Source organism: Doryrhamphus excisus, chromosome 2 (genome assembly GCF_030265055.1).
Source record: "Doryrhamphus excisus isolate RoL2022-K1 chromosome 2, RoL_Dexc_1.0, whole genome shotgun sequence".
Classification (NCBI taxonomy): Eukaryota; Metazoa; Chordata; class Actinopteri; order Syngnathiformes; family Syngnathidae; genus Doryrhamphus; species Doryrhamphus excisus.
The window spans coordinates 17,649,300-17,667,280 of record NC_080467.1 but is presented as its reverse complement, the minus strand read 5'-3'; the positions used below and the strand labels follow the sequence as shown (position 1 = coordinate 17,667,280).

At 40.4% G+C, this 17,981-nt stretch overlaps 2 protein-coding genes across 5 annotated transcripts in view; one reads left to right on the top strand and one right to left on the bottom strand.

The window, feature by feature from the left end:
- sh3glb2b (SH3-domain GRB2-like endophilin B2b) overlaps positions 1-4,532 on the top strand; it is a 19,313-nt gene extending 14,781 nt beyond the window's left edge. For all 4 annotated transcript variants that reach the window (XM_058057078.1, XM_058057096.1, XM_058057105.1 and 1 more), the window contains 2 exons: positions 1,504-1,741; positions 1,815-4,532. In XM_058057078.1, the coding sequence (XP_057913061.1) occupies positions 1,504-1,741; positions 1,815-1,922 (346 nt within the window). In that variant the 3' untranslated portion in view covers positions 1,923-4,532. The remainder of the gene's footprint in view (positions 1-1,503; positions 1,742-1,814) is intronic.
- pip5kl1 (phosphatidylinositol-4-phosphate 5-kinase-like 1) lies at positions 1,029-17,981 on the bottom strand. Its single transcript, XM_058057064.1, has 10 exons — positions 17,885-17,981; positions 15,291-15,491; positions 11,519-11,569; positions 11,271-11,425; positions 9,841-9,965; positions 9,275-9,309; positions 9,140-9,195; positions 8,016-8,128; positions 7,706-7,868; positions 1,029-6,548 (listed from the first exon to the last, which is right to left on the bottom strand). The coding sequence occupies exons 2-10, from the start codon at positions 15,489-15,491 to the stop codon at positions 6,119-6,121; spliced, it is 1,329 nt and encodes a 442-aa protein (XP_057913047.1). The 5' UTR covers positions 17,885-17,981; the 3' UTR covers positions 1,029-6,118.

Here is a 17,981-nt window from a genome sequence, read left to right as displayed (position 1 = left end):
GCACTCCTATATGAGCGCGCCTCCATGTTTGTGCCACGACCAATCACCTCAATAAAAAGGAGAAACTGATGAGAAATTAGGAACAACACAAATGACTTCTAAATGAAAAACTAACTAACTAAAATGGCACTTAAACTTAAATGGCAAACAAATATAATTAAAGCACTAACCAAAATATATGTAAATAACTAAAGCCAACTATATACACAAAGAGAAACCGGACAGTGTAGGTGACACTCGTTTCCGTACTGACACCGATGTCGGTGACTTAGTATAACCAGACTGAAAACGAAGTAGCTATACTGTACACAACTGGCCCCCAGGCTGCACTTTGAACACCCCTCATCTAGTTGATGAAAAGTTTTCCTTTCTACCGTATCAGTTACGGCACCTTTCAGCATCAGCACCATTCCCAGTATCCATCAATATGTAATGATACACATTTATTGCAAATGTGGACACGAAATCGGAGGAGAACGTCCAGGAGGGTGTTGGAGGCTAGGAGCTAGCCATGTGTCAAAAGCAGAGATTTGAATGGGCATATCAGTTATCACCATGGCTGGTGATCCTCGGATGTAAAACCTGCTTTACCTTCTATACCAGGGGTGGGCAAACTTTTTGACTGGCGGGCCGCATTGATTTAACAAAATTGACGGGGGGGCCAGACTCGATATTTTACACGTAACAGCCCAGCTGGAATGATTGTATCTGTAAAAGTGTTATGTAATCTGCTATATGTGCACTTTAAGATCATTTATTTGATGTAAAGTACGTTATAAATTTATAATAATTAGAATAAATGTATTATTATTTGATATTATTTGTTATTATTTTATATTATTTTTATTATTATGATGATGTAAAGTGCGTTATAAATTTGTAATAAGAAGAATAAATGTAGTATTATTTTATATTATTTGTTATTATTATTTTATATTATTATTATTTGTTATTATTATTATTATTATTATTATGTGCTTGTGTCCCTTTTTTCACTTTGTAAACAGACCGCATCAAATAACGAAATTATTGTATCTGTAAAAGTATTATGCAATCTGCTATATGTGCACTTTAAGATCATTTATTTGATGTAAAGTGCATTATAAATTTATAATAATAAGAATGAATTTATTATTTAATATTATTATGATTATTATTATTATTATTATGTGCTTGTGTCCCTTTTTTCACTTTGTAAACAACAGATCGCATCAAATAACAAAATCGATAAAACCGCCAAACCATGAAAATGTCGTCTCAAGCCATGATGCCAGCTTGTATGTTGACTTTAAATGAAATACTTTGGAAAGAACGGGTGGGCCGGATGTGGCCCCCGGGCCGTAGTTTGCCCACCCCTGTTCTATACCATACATGGTTCAATATAAGACCTGCTTTACCTTCTATACCGTACATGGTTCAATATAAGACCTACTTTACCTTCTATACCATACATGGTTCAATATAAGACCACCTTTTCATCGATTGGCTGTAATCTTCATGCAGGTGTGCTAATGCAGTCGGCACCTCCTACCAGTCTGCTGCGTGTCCTGACCCGGTCTCTGCTGCCTTCCCGACTGGACCACTCTCCCCTGGCACCACGGCGCCCGCCTCCTCCAGCAATAAGCCCCAAACGCCGGCCATGGAGCAAACGCAGCTCCCCATCACCGGCACCAGAAAGGCCAAGGTCCTGTACGACTACGACGCCCACGATTCCACCGAGCTTTCCCTGTTGGCTGACGAGGTACGGCTGTGGTAGGCAAGCTCAGGGGTCAAAGTGTCCATAATACAAATATTTTCTTCATGTTGCATCTCAGCTGATCACCGTCTACACGGTACCGGGCATGGACCCCGATTGGCTTTTTGGAGAACGAGGCAACGAGAAGGGGAAGGTTCCCGTCACGTATCTTGAACTGCTGAGCTAATGGACTTCATTGTGTCGGCAACATTTCCATCTTTTCTTCAGTACACTTCCATCCTCCACTTCTGTCTATCTGCAACAACTCATGGAAAAATGGCTGCCTCTCGCTTGTTTCACCATGACAGGATTTACTTTCTGCTCACATTTTTTCTATCTTAGGATTTGGCAGGTTAACACGTGCAGCTTTATGTTATTCTTCTTCTGGCTTTACTCTCCACGTCCATGGCCACTAAGAAGGAATAGCAATAAAGTGGCAGATGTATCACATTAATGCACGCAAGAACTGGAACACATTGTTATTCACTGTACTTGTTAGTTCTTGGACTAAGACTATGCGTGTGTAGACTTGGTGCCACCAAGTCCGACGACGAAGGATTCTGCATCAAAAGGTAAGAAAGAATATTACAGTAATCCCTCGCCACTTGCCGCTTCAAATTTCACGGCTTCACTCTATCACCGTTTTTCAAAAAGATAACCGTGCTTTTTCATGGCTGAATACGGCAGATGATGATGTTTTTCCTCAGCATTACAAGCAGGATGCAATGTGATGATATGTAGTATTCTAACTGCTCACTAGGTGTCGGTAATGTGACGTTGATGGAACAATAGCCACTGCAGGAAGTACTATGCTCCAACCATAATGTCTTTTTCCATCCTTAATCCATCCTTTTTTTATGCCGCTTATCCTAACTAGGGTCACGGGCGTGCTGGGCCTATCCCAGCTGTCTTCGGGTGAGAGGCGGGGTATACCCTGGACTGGTGGCCAGCCAATCACAGGGCACATATAGACAAACAACCATTCACACTCACATTCATACCTATGGACAATTTGGAGTCAACAGTTAACCTAGCATGTTTTTGGAATGTGGGAGGAAGCGGGGTACCCGGAGAAAACCCACGCATACACGGGGAGAACATGCAAACTCCACACAGAGTGGAGAATCAAACCCAGGTCTTCCTGATCTCCTGAGTGTGGTCATGAGAGTTGGACACAGCTAGCAATATTTATTTGGGATATTGTGCCCTTTGTGAAATAATCCCATCCTGCAATAAAAGCCTGTTTTTATTTTTAATTTAGACATTTTTATGCTTGAAAAATAATTTTATTTATGCAGAAAAACCGTGTAAAATGATCTTAAATCAGCATATTTTGGACTAATAGGCCATATTCCACCACAAAAAACAGCAATGAGTTATGATTGAACATCTTCGAAAAACCGTGATCAAGGTTGTCAAGACATGACATTGGAAGCGGGACGTGGTGAGGGATGGCTGGACTTAGTTTTGACCTTTTAAAAATTGATCACCAATGTTCTGGCTACAATAAACTAACGTGCAGGCTAGAACTCATTTATGTTGGCTAAAAACTTAAGCATCTTGTTGTTGTCCCGTTTCTTTCACTGATAATTTAATTTGATTTAAAAATGCTGTTTTTGAAGCTGTTTGTAAAGATAGTGACATTGAAAAGGGTGGATGGTTATTGGAGGATTGTACCAATGAGCAGTTCCATGCTAACGTTACAAATGCTAAATTTTAGTCCAACCATGTGACCTGCAGTTTATTGTGATGATGTCATAGGAATGATGATGTTGTGGAAAATAAAGGACGTAGTGCTTGGTTGGATTGTTCCAATGTCTGGCGGTGTGTAAGGCAGGGGTGTTCAAAATGCAGCTTGCGGCTCTTTTTTTGTTCCATGGTGTGTTCTTTAAATCAAATGGCATTCATTAATTTCTGATCAAAACTAAAATTAGTGGGAAAAGCCAACTTTTTGCCTTTTTTTTTTGCTAGAGTCCTACACAGTAAAGCTTGAGTTGCACGGGAAGTATTCAGAGGCAAACTTCAAACTTGAAGTGTTCTTTCTATTTACACACCAGCCCATATGCCTCCCTCACTCACGGTGCAACAAAAATAACACACATGGGAAGCAACCTGGAAGCTATCCAGCATGCCTTGCGGGTTATACATGATGTATAAAAGTGTTTTGTTTTGCATGTACAGTATGTTACTGTGTGTAAGCCTCTATTTGATACCTGCATAGCCCGGGTGGTTACAGTGTTTTTGGTTGCACTGTGAGTGATGGGATTGGTTTGTGGTGGCGTATCAAAATACGTATCAGAAATTGACAAAGGACCATGAAGATCCCCAGACATAAACAACAAAAAAGTCAAATGTTAAAGTTTTAAATGTTGATTTAGACACTAAGAGTCCAAACTATTTGCTTTACCAGCAAGAACATAAATCTAAAATATTAACTACTTCCTTGTTAGCATATCTGATATGGCTTTTGTGTTATAGCTGACAAAGCAAATGTGTGTCCTATTTCATAAAAAATAAAATTTACCGGGCCCAAAAAAAAACGAGCTGTGGGCCTAAACTAGCCCTCGGCTGCACTTTGAAGAGCCATGGTTTATAGCATCAGCCAATATTCATATCAGTTTTATGTGTGCACCCGTGTGTTTGTGTCCGTGTGTGTGTAACAATTGGAGTTTGTGGTCACCTTGACTCACACATTCCTGTTGCTGTCACGTTTTCTTATGTTTGTGTTTCCAGACATCTTATTGTCCCATTGTTGGCTGGCTTGCTGTGCAATAAACTTGCATGTGTGGAACAGTAATGACTGTGTACGTCGTCATTGTTGGCACTAATAGCGCAAACCTGCAAGTAGGATCCCTACTTCCCTACACCCCCCCAACCGAACCACCTTCACATTGCTATTACAAGATCTTGTTTCACAAGATTCAAACATGAGAAGATTTCTCGTTTGTTGTTGTACAATGGCATGAACGGAGTGAGCCCTTTTTTCAGTCATAGTCTCTTTGTCTCATTTTTTACCTGAGAACTGGAGCCCACATCTTGTGCTGGAAGACACAGCCACCCCAAGGAGAGTGTTGTGTTGTTGCTGTACCTATGTTGCTGTTGTTGACGGAACTAGCATAACTATGTGTATCAATGTACCTCAAAAAGTTTTGGTAGTGTTTTAAATCATCAAAATACGTCTATTACATGTTATCAGTGTACGTGAACGCAGCATGTATATCGGACGTACTTTGACAAAGTGACAAAGCTACAGGACCAGGACCACCACAAGTGAAAGGTAAAGTTTGGATTTAATTAATTAACAGTTAGTCTGTCATGGATCCCTGATTTGACGTCACTACTTTCTCACGCCCAACGGGCAAACCACCTAGAAATGTTCATATTGCACATGATGGCAGAATAAACTTTTCTTCCAGTTGAGTATCAAATAGTAGAGATCTTCAAGACATTTCTAGCCTCAATATGTGGCCGTTATCTTTCTTCAATCACACTCATTCTTGTATAAATTGCAATTAATTCCCATGTGAAATAGATCATCCACTTCATGTTCACCACCGTGTACTCAACCACCACTTTCACTATGATTTTAGTATTTGTTAAACACTCTTATCCACCCATACTTTCTTCCTTTGGTACCCATTCTACTTCATTTAATGAATAATCATTCTTTACACGACATGGGACATTGAAAGGTGGAATAAACTTTCATTCTCTGATGAGGAAAAAATGTAACCTTGATGGTCCTGATGGCTTCCAACGTTACTGGCATGACAAGCAGATCCCATGTTTTCCACACACCACAGTGGAGGAGGCGCCATCATGATCTGGGGTGCTTTTTCCTTCAATGGAACAATGGATGTGGATCAGGTTGTGCAGGGGCGTCAAACGGTGAATGGCTATGCAGAGATGTTGCAGGGGGCAATTGGTGCATCCCTGATGATTGAAGGCCCTCGTCTGTGTACTTGACTTTTTCAACAGGACAACAGTTCCCAAGTGCAGTTCCCAATGCCCGCCTGACAAGAGACTTCTTCCTCCCGCTTTCGGACCATCCCTGATCTCAATCATAGAGAACATTTGGGGATGAATGGGAAGGAAGGTTTACATAAATGGACATCAGTTCCAGACAGTGGTTGCCCTCCATGAAGTCATGGGGCATCAAGCATGCCCTAAGCAATGTTTGAGGTGATTAACAAGAATGGCTGCACTATTCTGAGACAGTCTGAGACAGCCGTACTCTCGTCGTACATCAAAGATAGGAAATATGCCTGAAAAAAAAAAAACACAAGATGAACCTGTGTTGAGCACTTTAAGGAACAGGACATCAAGTGGTTCATGTGTACACACGAGAACAGGCGAGTGGGTGGTTGTGACGGCCCCTGCTATCTACTTGGTATGGTCCTCCAACCACTGACATAGCCTGGTACAGTACGCCTGTGGACTGACAGTGGAGAACGTTTGGCCGGGATGCCTCAGCCTCTTCCACCAATGCTCCAGTCTCTTCTTGAAGGTGTAAACGGTAAAAATGTCAATGATGCCGATGAAGTAGCGTTGGTCCGGGCCATCGATGATGTGTTGTGCGTTTTTCAAGTTGAGCAGTAAACGTCTGTTTTGGACCCTGAAATCTTGGAGTCCTCCGGTTTCACTGCCAGCTTGGTGCTGGGCAAGTGTTTCTCCATGAAATCCATCCCGTGCGTGCCCTCGCTCCAAACCTTCACCATCCCTTTCAGATGAAATGAAAGTGTCACTATCTTCCGAGACGGTCCCAGGTACAGACGGGATACGATGGCTCGGGCTGGTGCTTGGATTCACAGATCTAACACAAATAAAAGGCATTACTGATCACAACTATGTGTGTACTATGGAACGATGTACTGTTAGTCCACGTTAAATACTGCAGCACCTCCTGTATCAACTACAAGTCAATCTGAACAATATTTTTGCTAATGCTAACATTTTGACCCACTGCTTTTATCTTATCAGCATCTCTTTGCTATGTGAATGTCTGAGACAACGAGTGCTGTCGTGGAAAGACAAGCCCCTGCATGGCATGTACTGGTAAACTGATGAAGTGAAAACAACATAGAGGCAATAATCACGGCAGCACAAGATCAATACGTAGAGGCCAGAGTCTGTAGTCTGTGCTAACAAGTCCCAGAGACAGTGCAGCACGCTAATAAGACGTTGGCAGGAAAGGTATACTACATGGCAACAGTATAACCAGCTCACAACCGTCACCACTTTGCACTTCAAATGTTCCATCTTCACTCTGCCACGGTTTCCAATGCTGTTTCATCCTATTATGAGTCAAGCCATATGCATATTTAAGCAAATCTTAGCTATTTTTCAGGCATAAAAATGGCTAAACGAGGCAATTCTATGTAGTAACATATTCACTGCATCACACACAAGTCTTATTTATTTTTAAATGGAGTATTTTAATGTTATTATATCTACTATATTGTGTAATATGAGTGTAAAGGTGTCCTTTCATGTTTCAAGGGCTCTAATGATGTTAATGCTCTAAGTACCAAAATATTCCATTCATATTTAAGGAATCCTACTTTTCTGGAACTAATTAACTGCAGGAAAGGAGGGATTTGTGTACATCATCTATTGCCAACATCATTATGTTTGTGTCATGTGGTTAGAGGAGTAAGGCAGTGCATTTATTTTGAATATGTCGTTACTGTGTAGGTTAAATATTGAATATTTAAGACTTCCTAATGCTTTTTGTTGTCATATTCATGCTCCTCTTCCTCCCTCCTACCAAGTACAGTTTTAACTAACACCTAACGTCTGGTCCGCCCCAGCACACTACCAAGGCTTGAACCAGGGTCCACCCAATGAGAGTCAAGAGCACGAGGCACCGAGCAAAGAGCCTGAGCTGCTGACTCAATGACGAGCATGACTCTTAAGTGTGCGCTGGCCTTCATTAAACCCGAGGAGCGTTAATAACCCGACCTTACTGACCGTTTAGTTCTCTTGATAAGAGAAGCAAAAGAGAGCGCGTGATGACGTTCATCTTGTTGCAAAGGCTGATGGGCGAGGAGAAGACTGTAATCCAACACATTGAGGCTTCGGAGAAAGTCTGTATCAATCTCCGCCTGCCGCAGCAGCCAGGACCGCTGCTGGCCTGTGGCAGACATACAAAATTGATGATGTAAATGTAGTTATGTAAATACAGTAGATCCCCGCTATTGGTCACCCGCGGATGACAAAAAACTATTCATTGACTATTCAAATATACTGTATATGAAATACAGCAAAACCTTTCACCTACCCAGAGTGATATATTGGCCTTCAAAGTTGAGGTCTTTGAGAACCACAATAATCTGGCATTCCTCAGGGACAGGGTTAGTCCAGCGACTCACTTCACAACCTTTAATATCGTATCTGGCAACACATGGACCACAAACACAATTCAGACAAAAGGCACTTAAATGGGCCAATGTGGAAATCAAGAATCACTGTGGATCACTAGGTGTCAGCAACGTTCCATTAGCCACAACAAGACATCCCAGAAGTAAAAAAGAAACAACTAGGAACTCACCCAATGCTGACGTATTTTGGTCTACGTATATTTTATCTGAATTTCTCTTATTATGTCTACTATGTTGGGTCATATGAGTGTAAAGGTGACTATAGGGGTGTTATTTCATGTCAGAGGGCTCTAATAGCGTTCAAAAGCCGTATGTAGAAGATCAATAACAGGCTTTTTATGCTCTTACTACAAAAATATTCAGTTTATAGAGATGGACCCTTGCGTCGCAGGAATTTACTTACATGCAAATTTAGGCAAATGTTACATATTATTGGCCTCAATGAAGCATTTTCAAGTATAAAAATATCTAAATGAAGTAAAATACAAATATAAGGCATTCAGAAGATGCATTCACCGATTGTTGTGATGAAATGTAGTATTCCGCTGGTCACTAGGCGCCAGTCTCGGAAGTAAAAAATAACACAATAAGGATCGCTCCCAGTCCTGTGAGTGTTAAGGGTGACCATAGGGGTGTTATTTCATGTCTAGAGGGCTCTCATAATGTTAATAATGTTATGTTCTACCTTATGCTCTAAATACAAAAAATATTCGATTTCACTGTGAAGCACTTTGGGTACTTTCAAAAGTGCTGTGTATATATCATCTTTGATTATATTATAGAGGTGTTATTTCATCGAGTCATGTTCAAAACTGTATTTAGAATGTGCTATTCTACAAAATGATTCCATTCCTAAATAAGGAATCCAACTTCACAAAAATACACATATCACAATCGGGCCTGGAACCAATTATCAAATAAATGAGGGATTAATTAATTGATGTGTCTTTTTTGAGTGGAAAGCCCAGAGTTGATGCAGTTAATGGACACAGAAGGTCTCTCACAATGAAGAAGCCAATCTTACCTGGCACTGATTCGATCATCTGGATAAAACACACTTTGCATAACAATGAAGTATTTCTGCAAGGTACAGGTACAAATGTGTGTTACACGTCTGCTTTGCTTTTTTTACATTCCAAATTGTTTATATTTAATGTACCTTTTGCCTGTATGGAATTTTGATCCCGTGAACACCTTGTAAAGACAGAAAATGGACATGAGACAGTTAGAACAGGAACAGCTATGGAAGCTATGGCTCTCAGACATTTCTTAACACAATCTCTTTTTTTCTCTCGCTTTTTTTTCATTTCTGCTGTTTTGTAAATGTTCTTCTCATAATTATTACTTCATTCAGATAATATATGGATTTTTATTATTGTAACATAACATTTTGTGCAATTTATTTTTGCAGAAATGAAAAAAATATATTTTTATGCCACTAAATTATATCATTTTTCCCGACAATATTACAGCATTATTCTGATAAAATACTCCTTAGATTACATCTTTTTTGCTTTAATTTTCATTTTTTTTAATCTTCTTGTTAAATTCTATGTTTAAATAAATAAAAAAGCTGCCACAGGGTGCAAATGGCCCTGCTCTAAGTTAACCACATTAAAACTGTGGAGTGGCGAGCAGAGATTCAACCAACGGTGAGAGAGACAAGACAGAATTTGATGATTTTTATGGATGATAAATACGTAGTCTGCGTGTATATGTGCACACCTAGCAATTTCACCAGAAGAGAATGGGGATATGTCCTCATATGTTCCATGTAGATCTTCAGGTTGTCCAGAAAGAATCGGATTTCCCTCCCATTCTGGGTCTTCAGGAAGAATCGCTTATCATTACTGAAAATATCAAACAAAGAGAAGTACATGTCAAAGGGACAATCAGGCTTTGCTGCTGTCTATTCAGCAACAAATGCCCTAAATTGAGGGAGAAAATATTTTTATTGGAAACATTAAATACTACAGGTATTTAAAATGAATTACAATAAATTAGAATATTGTGTAGACGTCATTTCATTTCAGAAGTTCAAATAAGACAAAGAGAAAGACAAAAATTGTCGTTCACTTGCTGATTACAGTGCAAACCAGAAGTTTACAATATTCTATATTTTGGCACTTCTGTGACATTTTATGAGATACTGAATGTGAGCTTTTTATTAGCTGCAAGCTACAATCAGAAGATGCCTTCAAAGACATTGGATGATACAGTATGTTCCAGATGTATTCTAGATTGGTCACTAGGTGTCAGTAATATTACTGCATGTTAATTGCGACACACAAGCACCACACTTGATTGCTTAAACAACAGGCTTCTATTGCAGGCACAATATTACCAAACACGGAAATATAAGCCATGGCAAGCTAAAACTAAATTCTGAACACGCAATGACTCGTCCTGTCTTGCCCTCAGTCGCCCTCGCACTGGACCACATTTGCAGCAACACGCACAGGCACAAGTCTGATGGATTTTCGACAATGTCTATTATATTGTGTAATAGACGTGCCAAGGTAACTTCAGGGGTGTTATTTCATGTTGGGAGGGCTCTAATAATGTTTAAAAAGGTCCGTCCGTCCATCCATTTTCTATCCTACTTGTCCTCATTAGGGTGGGGAGGCATGCTATCCCAGCTGACTATGGGCGAGAGACTACCTGGACTGGTGGCCAGCCAATCACAGGGCACATATAGACAAACAACCATTCACACTCACATTCATACCTATGGACAATTTGGAGTTACCAATTAACCTATGGGGGAGGAAAACCGGAGGAAACCGGAGTGCCCGGAGAAAACCCACACTTGCATGGGGACAACATGCAAACTCCACACAGAGATGCCAAAACAAAGATTTGATATTTATGCTATTATGATATTTCATGCTCTAACTGTGACAATATTCAATTAAAAAAATTTGGAATCCTACTTTGCGGAAATTCACCTATCACGGTCGGGTCTGGAACAATTAACTGCAATAAACAAGAGATTACTGTATACTCCAAACCTGGAGCTATGGACGATGTTGAAAGTGAAACTGAAATGTTTAAGTACGACTGATTACTTGCAAGAATCCCAATTAACCAAAGAAGATGGGGTTGCATTTTTGGCATGAGGTGAACTAATGAGGTCAGTGAAGAAAAGAACTCACGTGAGGAAGAAGTCAGCCTTGCTTTTGGAGTTGCTAATGAACTGAAGGTAGCACTTGTCGGAGCAGAGTGACTGTTGATATTCCTGTTCTGTCACACCTAAAGATCCACGGAGCTTGGCAAACACTGGGCCAGCAAACGTTTCTACAGCAAAACCCTATGCAGATGCACGCACACACAAGTTCATAAAACATGAGATTGTGAATGACATGATGACTGGGATTGTTGTTAGTGAGACACGTCTACCCACCTGATGAATCTGGGTGACCTTCGAAATGAAATCTTCTTCTGACAGTTGATTCTAAAGTGAGAAAGAGTCAACATCACCTTATATTAGGGTCAATACATTTGAATAGAATCAGGACGTCATTTCTATCGCTCCATGGTCACGTTTACAATTTTTCATCTGCTCTCTATTGCATGAGAAGCGATCGCATTCATGACATGGAATGGAATGTCTCTAGGCTTTTTTTGGCCTACTAAACAAACACACACACTGATCTTTCTTCTCTGAAGTGGAACAGAGGACAGAGCATACGCGCTGTATGTTGACTAATTAAGTGGATGTTAAAAGATGGATGATCCTCTCAGAACCTGATGATGGGCATTCAACAAATGAGGGTGATCATGTCGCTATCAGGCAAACTAGTCTCCTCTCAGTAGTCCTTTCCACATGGCCCTGATATTTTAGCTTGCAAATCCAAGTCAAAAGATTCATTGTTAAGGTTTTCTTCTCTATCTGGTGACTATCTGGTGGATGGCTGCCTCTGTCATCCACTCCTGGGCCCCAGAGATGTGTGTATTGTATTTTTGGGATACATGGTGCAGTCATAAAACAACCTGCTGAGTCAGTAGGTCGTGTTCAACTGGGATTAGCTGTGAAGTAGCAGTGTACAACCATAGGTTGCAGACCATCCATTCAGCACTGCTGCTGCAAGCATTTCAATCAAGGGCTATTTCTGGGCAGGTTGCATGACAATTACATTTTCTATTTGAAAACGCGCAATTATAGTGCTCATAACACCAGCACACGTTACTCTTCTTATTCCGCCATGATAAATAACTTTTAAAAGCATGTTTCCTTTTTTCCCTGATTTTTAAAAATAATTTCCATAATTTCCTCCATGTTTGGAGGAGGCAGAGCAAGTGCCATCAGATCCGGACAGTCCCTACTGCTCCACTACATCGCACTTGTTGTTGAATTTCATTTTTTGTCATACAAGACCCAAAACCAGTGAAGTTGGCACGTTATGTAAATCATAAATAAAAACTGAATAAATTCAATTGAATATGCTGCAAAGAAAAGATGTTTAATGTTCAAACTGAGAAAATGTATTTTCTTTTGCAAATAATCATTAACTTAAAATTTAAAGGCAGCAGCACATTGCACAAACATTGGCACAGTTTACCACTGTACCACATTGGCTTTCCTTATGGCACGACACTCATTAAACGTTTGGGAACTGAGGAGAGCAAGAGGTGGAACTCTTTCCCATTCTTGCTTGATGCACAGCTGAAGTTGTCTCTGTTGTCGTATTTTACGTGTTTTTTTCATAATGTGCTACACATGGAGACATGCTGTTGTAACACGTGCAGAATGTGGCTTGGCATTGTCTTGCTGAAATAAGCATGGGCATCCATGAAAAAGACGTTGATTGGATGGCAACATAGTATGTTGCTCCAAAACCTGTATGTACCTTTCTGTGTTAATGGTGCCTTCACATATGTGTAAGTTGCCCATGCCTTGGGCACTAATACACCCCCATACGATCACAGACGCTGACTTTGCAACTTTGCGTCTATAACAGTCCGGATTGTTATTTTCCTCTTTGGTCGGGACACAACGTTCCCAGTTTCCAAAAATAATTTGAAAGGTGAACTCGTCAGACCACAGAACACTTTTCCACTTTGCAGTTTGAAGCCGGCGGCGTTTATGAGTGCTACTGATGAATGGCTTTTTGCTTTGCATTGTAGAGTTTTAACTTGCACTTGCAGATGTAGCGGCGAACTGTAGTTACTGCCAGCAGTTTTCTGAAGTGTTCCTGAGCCCATGTGGTGATGTCCTTTACACACTGATGTCGGTTTTTGGTGCAGTACCGCCTGAGGGATCGAAGATCGCAGGCATTCAATGTTGGTTTTCAGCCTTGTCGCTTATGTGCAGTGATTGCTCCAGATTCTCTGAACCTTTTAACATATGACAGACCGTAGATTATGAAATCCTTACATTTCTTGCAATAGGTCGTTGAGGAATGTTGTTCTTAAACTGGTCGACAATCAGCTCATGCATTAGTCCACATCCTTGTTTGTGAATGACTGAGCATTTCAGGGAAGCCGCTTTTATACCCAATCATGGCACCCAACTGTTCCCAATTAGCCCCTTCACCTGTGGGATGTTCCAAATAAGTGTTTGATGAGCATTCCTCGACTTTCTCCCTTTTTTTCGCCACGTGTGCCAGCTTTTTTGAAACATGTTGCAGGGATCAAATTCCAAACAAGCTAATATTTGCAAAAAAATACGAAGTTTACCTGTTTGAACATTAGGTAACTTGTCTTTGCAGTGTATTCAATTGGATATAAGCTGACCAGGATTTGCAAATCATTGTATTCTGTTTTGGGCGGCATGGCGGTCTAGTGGTTAGCGCGCAGACCTCACAGCTAGGAGACCAGGGTTAAATTCCCACCCTCGGCCATCTCTGTGTGGAGTTTGCACACAGTCTCCCCCTGCATGCGTGGGTTTTCTCCGGGTACTCCGGTTTCCTCCCACATTCCAAAAACATGCTAGGTTAATTGGTGACTCCAAATTGTCCATAGGTATGAATGTGAGTGTGAATGGTTGTTTGTCTATATGTGCCCTGTGATTGGCTGGCGACCAGTCCAGGGTGTACCCCGCCTCTCGCCCGAAGACAGCTGGGATAGGCTCCAGCACCCCCCGCGACCCTCGTGAGGAAAAGCGGTAGAAAATGAATGAATGAATGAATGAATGTATTCTGTTTTTATCTACAATTTACATAACGTGCCGACTTCAATGGTTTTGGGTTTTATATATTTCTTTATATTATGTCATTCATAATATTGCCTTCATTGTGTTGAAGGCTTTTTCTGAAACACTCAAAGAGATGGTGTATGCTTTTTTCACATTTCTAAAATACACTATTTGCCTTGTCAGAAGTGTTGGCAAACTTTGTGGGACAAATGTTACTGCTGGAAACAATGGAAATAAAAAGTAAAAAACCCACAAGGCGTTGAAAAGTGGAAAAGCGGACCAAGGTGGCAGTATGTCAGTTTACATTTCTCCTGATAATATGGCCCATAGTGGTCATGGCGACTAATGCAGCGCTAATTCCTATTTGACTTGTTCTGACACCCTGGCTAGGCGGCTAATGTGCTGCAGTGGTGTTTATCCCCGTCCAGTGTTTTGCATGAACAAGTTTCTCATGAGCTACCTGTAGCTCCTAACCACTTTTCAAGTAGCTCTCCAAAGTGTTTATTCATTTATTATCAACTCCGATACCGACAAAATTAGAAAGTGGGGTTCGGCAGTAGTCTGGAAGTCCTTGAGAGCGCTTGGGAGTGGGACCAATCACAGCAGAGGCGGGACATGCTCAGAATATCTTAAAACAGACCATTTTGAAAGGCCAAGGAAATGCAGCTGGAATAGGTGCAGATTCTGGAAGATCTAGAATGCTTTCTGTGCGGGTTATCGTGTCTAGCTGATCGATAGGACTCCACAACTCAATACAAAGGGGAGAAAATAAGCATAACAGGTCCCCTTTAACACAAAAATATTCTTATAATTTGACACTGATAGTTTTACATACATAAAACTAAAAATAAACATAAAAGTTTGGCGTGAATTGAGTTCAATCGTGTTTCTCACCTTTAATTTGGTACATATTTTTGATGTTAACCAAAAAACATGCTCACCAGGGTGTGCACTAACTGAGGTTCTACTGTATACGTATATTATTTTTGGAAAAGTTGATGCAGTAAGACAAACATTGTGTGTGCTGATCCGTACTCACTGCGGGTGCATGCTCAGTCGTTGTTTGGATTGATGTTGACAATCCTTCCTTTATCATGCGAGTCAGGTTGTAGAACTCGTGTTGCTGAGTAATCTCAAATAAGCCCAGAAGCTCCCACTGCCGCCTCAATCCTTGCCATCTTTGTCTTTTTGCTGTGCTAGAGTGCTTTCCAAAGCCCCTTGAAGGGGCTAACCTCTCCATCTGATGGAAACAAATACACGGAGAACATAGATAACAGGTACCAATGTTTGCGCCAACTGAGAGAAATAGAACAACGAGTAGGAGAGAAGAAACACAAAAGAATGTCGGTTGAGTCTTGAACAAGCTCACCATGGTGACCAATACAAAGAAACTTAAAACTAATCAGAACCAGAAGTCTTGTCCACCTAAGTGACGTAACCAAAATCAATCAAAAATACAGTATTAGCCCAAATATCAACTTTTTGTTTTTGTTTATTTCGACCACACATACACGCATAATAAAGACCTTGTGGTGATGTTTGGAGTGTCTGTGAATGCATCCCACGGTCGCCTAGAGACAATGAGGAAGTGTCTTTCCCAGGAATTGCACTGCTGCTAATGTGTTCAGGTCACAATAAAGTTATCCAAGAGCAGCAGACTGTGTGACTGTGGGGACGCTATTGTGAGAAGGAGAAGAAGATTGTTTGTTCGGCATTGTTCGTTTTTTGAAACCAAACAGTATATGTTTATGGGCACAGCGTAAACAAAGGCTTTTAGAGGCAGGCCATGCACTTTGTTTGATTTAGTTTTCTTTAAAATAGTAGTCATGACAAATTGTTGTGTTGCCGCTGCCTGTTGAGTGTTTCAGTGTCAAGTTTGTTTTATTTTCCTTGTTCACAAATGTTAATGCTATGTGTAAATGCAGAGAGGTGAGCTTAAATAATGTTGTATGTTATGTGCCTTTGTTTTCATAACTATAATTATTATGTTCATGTGTAAGATTAGTTGCAATGCACTAATTATTTCCATGTTGTTGCAGACCAAAGCACAGCAAAAAAAAAAAGCATAAAGATCCCAGTTCACCACATCTCACGACAGCTTGTGACCACTGAAACACTCAATACACATACAAATATTTGAACAACAGAAGACCAAACTGCCAGGGGATATATATGTATATCCTGAGTTGCCTATGTGTGCAGTTAAAAATTAAGACACAATTTTAAAAAATATAATGTTATAATGTATATGAAAGATGTTTAATTGTTGGTTGATGGAATAGTGGGTACATGACATCCAGTCAGATATCTGAAGGGGTACGCGACTGAAAAGTCTGGGAAGCCCTGTCCTACAGGATGAGGGAAAGTAGAGGTCTAGTATTTCCACCAAGTGGAAATACTTTGTCATGTGCTGTTTTATTCCTCGCAGCTGAAAGTGGGCTTTGAGGTACTGACACCACGGATACGAGCTGTGTTGTCAGAAGCCAGCAACTTAACTGCCTCGTTTGCATCAAGTGGTGCCAATGTGGCAAAACGTGTGCTTTCAGAGTTCTGCATCTCGTGGCGTTTGTATTTCACATGGCTTAGCAGCGTGTGGGGAAGTATTCACTCAACAGGCCGCTAACAAAACAAATGTGCTTTACCATGTGAGTGTATTTAATTATATGGGTTACAGTTTGTAGCGTTTTATACAAGACTACGCTGAATTGAATTATATTGTCATATTGCGATACATCCCAAAAATATAATGACACATGCTAAGGTCCATACCGTCCAACCCTAATGATATTCATAATCATAATAACAAGTGACTGTTGTGGCCCCAGCCCACAACAAGCTAACGCTGTACCTCCATCACTTCCTCTCCACCACTGATTTTGCTCCTCCACAAGGTAAACAGTCTTAAATGGGTCACTTTATCTGATATATTGGTTAATACTAATGTAAAGGTGTTATTTCATGTCAAGGTGGCTCTAATGTTTATTAAAACTATTTAGAAGATTGTTAACAGGTTTTCTATGTCAAAACAACGGAAATATTAAATTTATACAGAAGGAATCCTACATCACGAATATTCACTGATCCCAGTCTTGTCTGGAACCAATTAACCATAATAAACAAGGAATTACTGTACATGCTCAACTATCTGAAGCACACATTCATATCTTATAGGTGACCAAATTAAAATTAGTGCAATATATCTCATGAACTCATTTCATTTTTGGAATATGTAGAGGGCAAATATTATATGTACATGCTACACTTTGGACGTCCCTGGTCTGAATTAAACTCATCAAAAATTCCCATTGTAATGCAGATAGCAGAGTGAGTCTATCAATGATGTCTGATAAAACAAAACAAAACACATGTGGACTTCACTGTTTGGGAGATAACGTTAAGCCTCATTTATCAACCATGTCAACAACTTGAAACGTCCTACCATAAACAAAATGGCCAAACAGCGTTTTTACACATGTACATAGCAGTTGTACACAACAACTGTCGACTGTCAGATGCACCTGATGTAGCTAACGTAACTATAAACCCCATAAAACTATGTGATGTGCTGGTCACTTCATTGACACATTTTATATTTGGACTGAAAAATAACATGTTCAAATTAAGAAGTCTTACCGGTTTGTTGTGGGAGGACGACAATGGCAGCTTGCTGGTGCGTGAGTGTGTGTGTGTGTGTGTGTGTGTCAGTATCACATGTTCGGTCACGCGCGAT

Coding starts and splice junctions, on each gene's coding strand:
- pip5kl1 (XM_058057064.1), bottom strand. CDS start 15,491: ATGGAGAGGTTAGCCCCTTCAAGGGGCTTTGGAAAGCACTCTAGCACA. Junction 8,129..9,139: donor GATGATCGAATCAGTGCCAG/GTAAGATTGGCT, acceptor ATGTGTTGCCAG/ATACGATATTAAAGGTTGTG. Junction 6,549..7,705: donor CTTATCAAGAGAACTAAACG/GTCAGTAAGGTC, acceptor TATTTGTGTTAG/ATCTGTGAATCCAAGCACCA.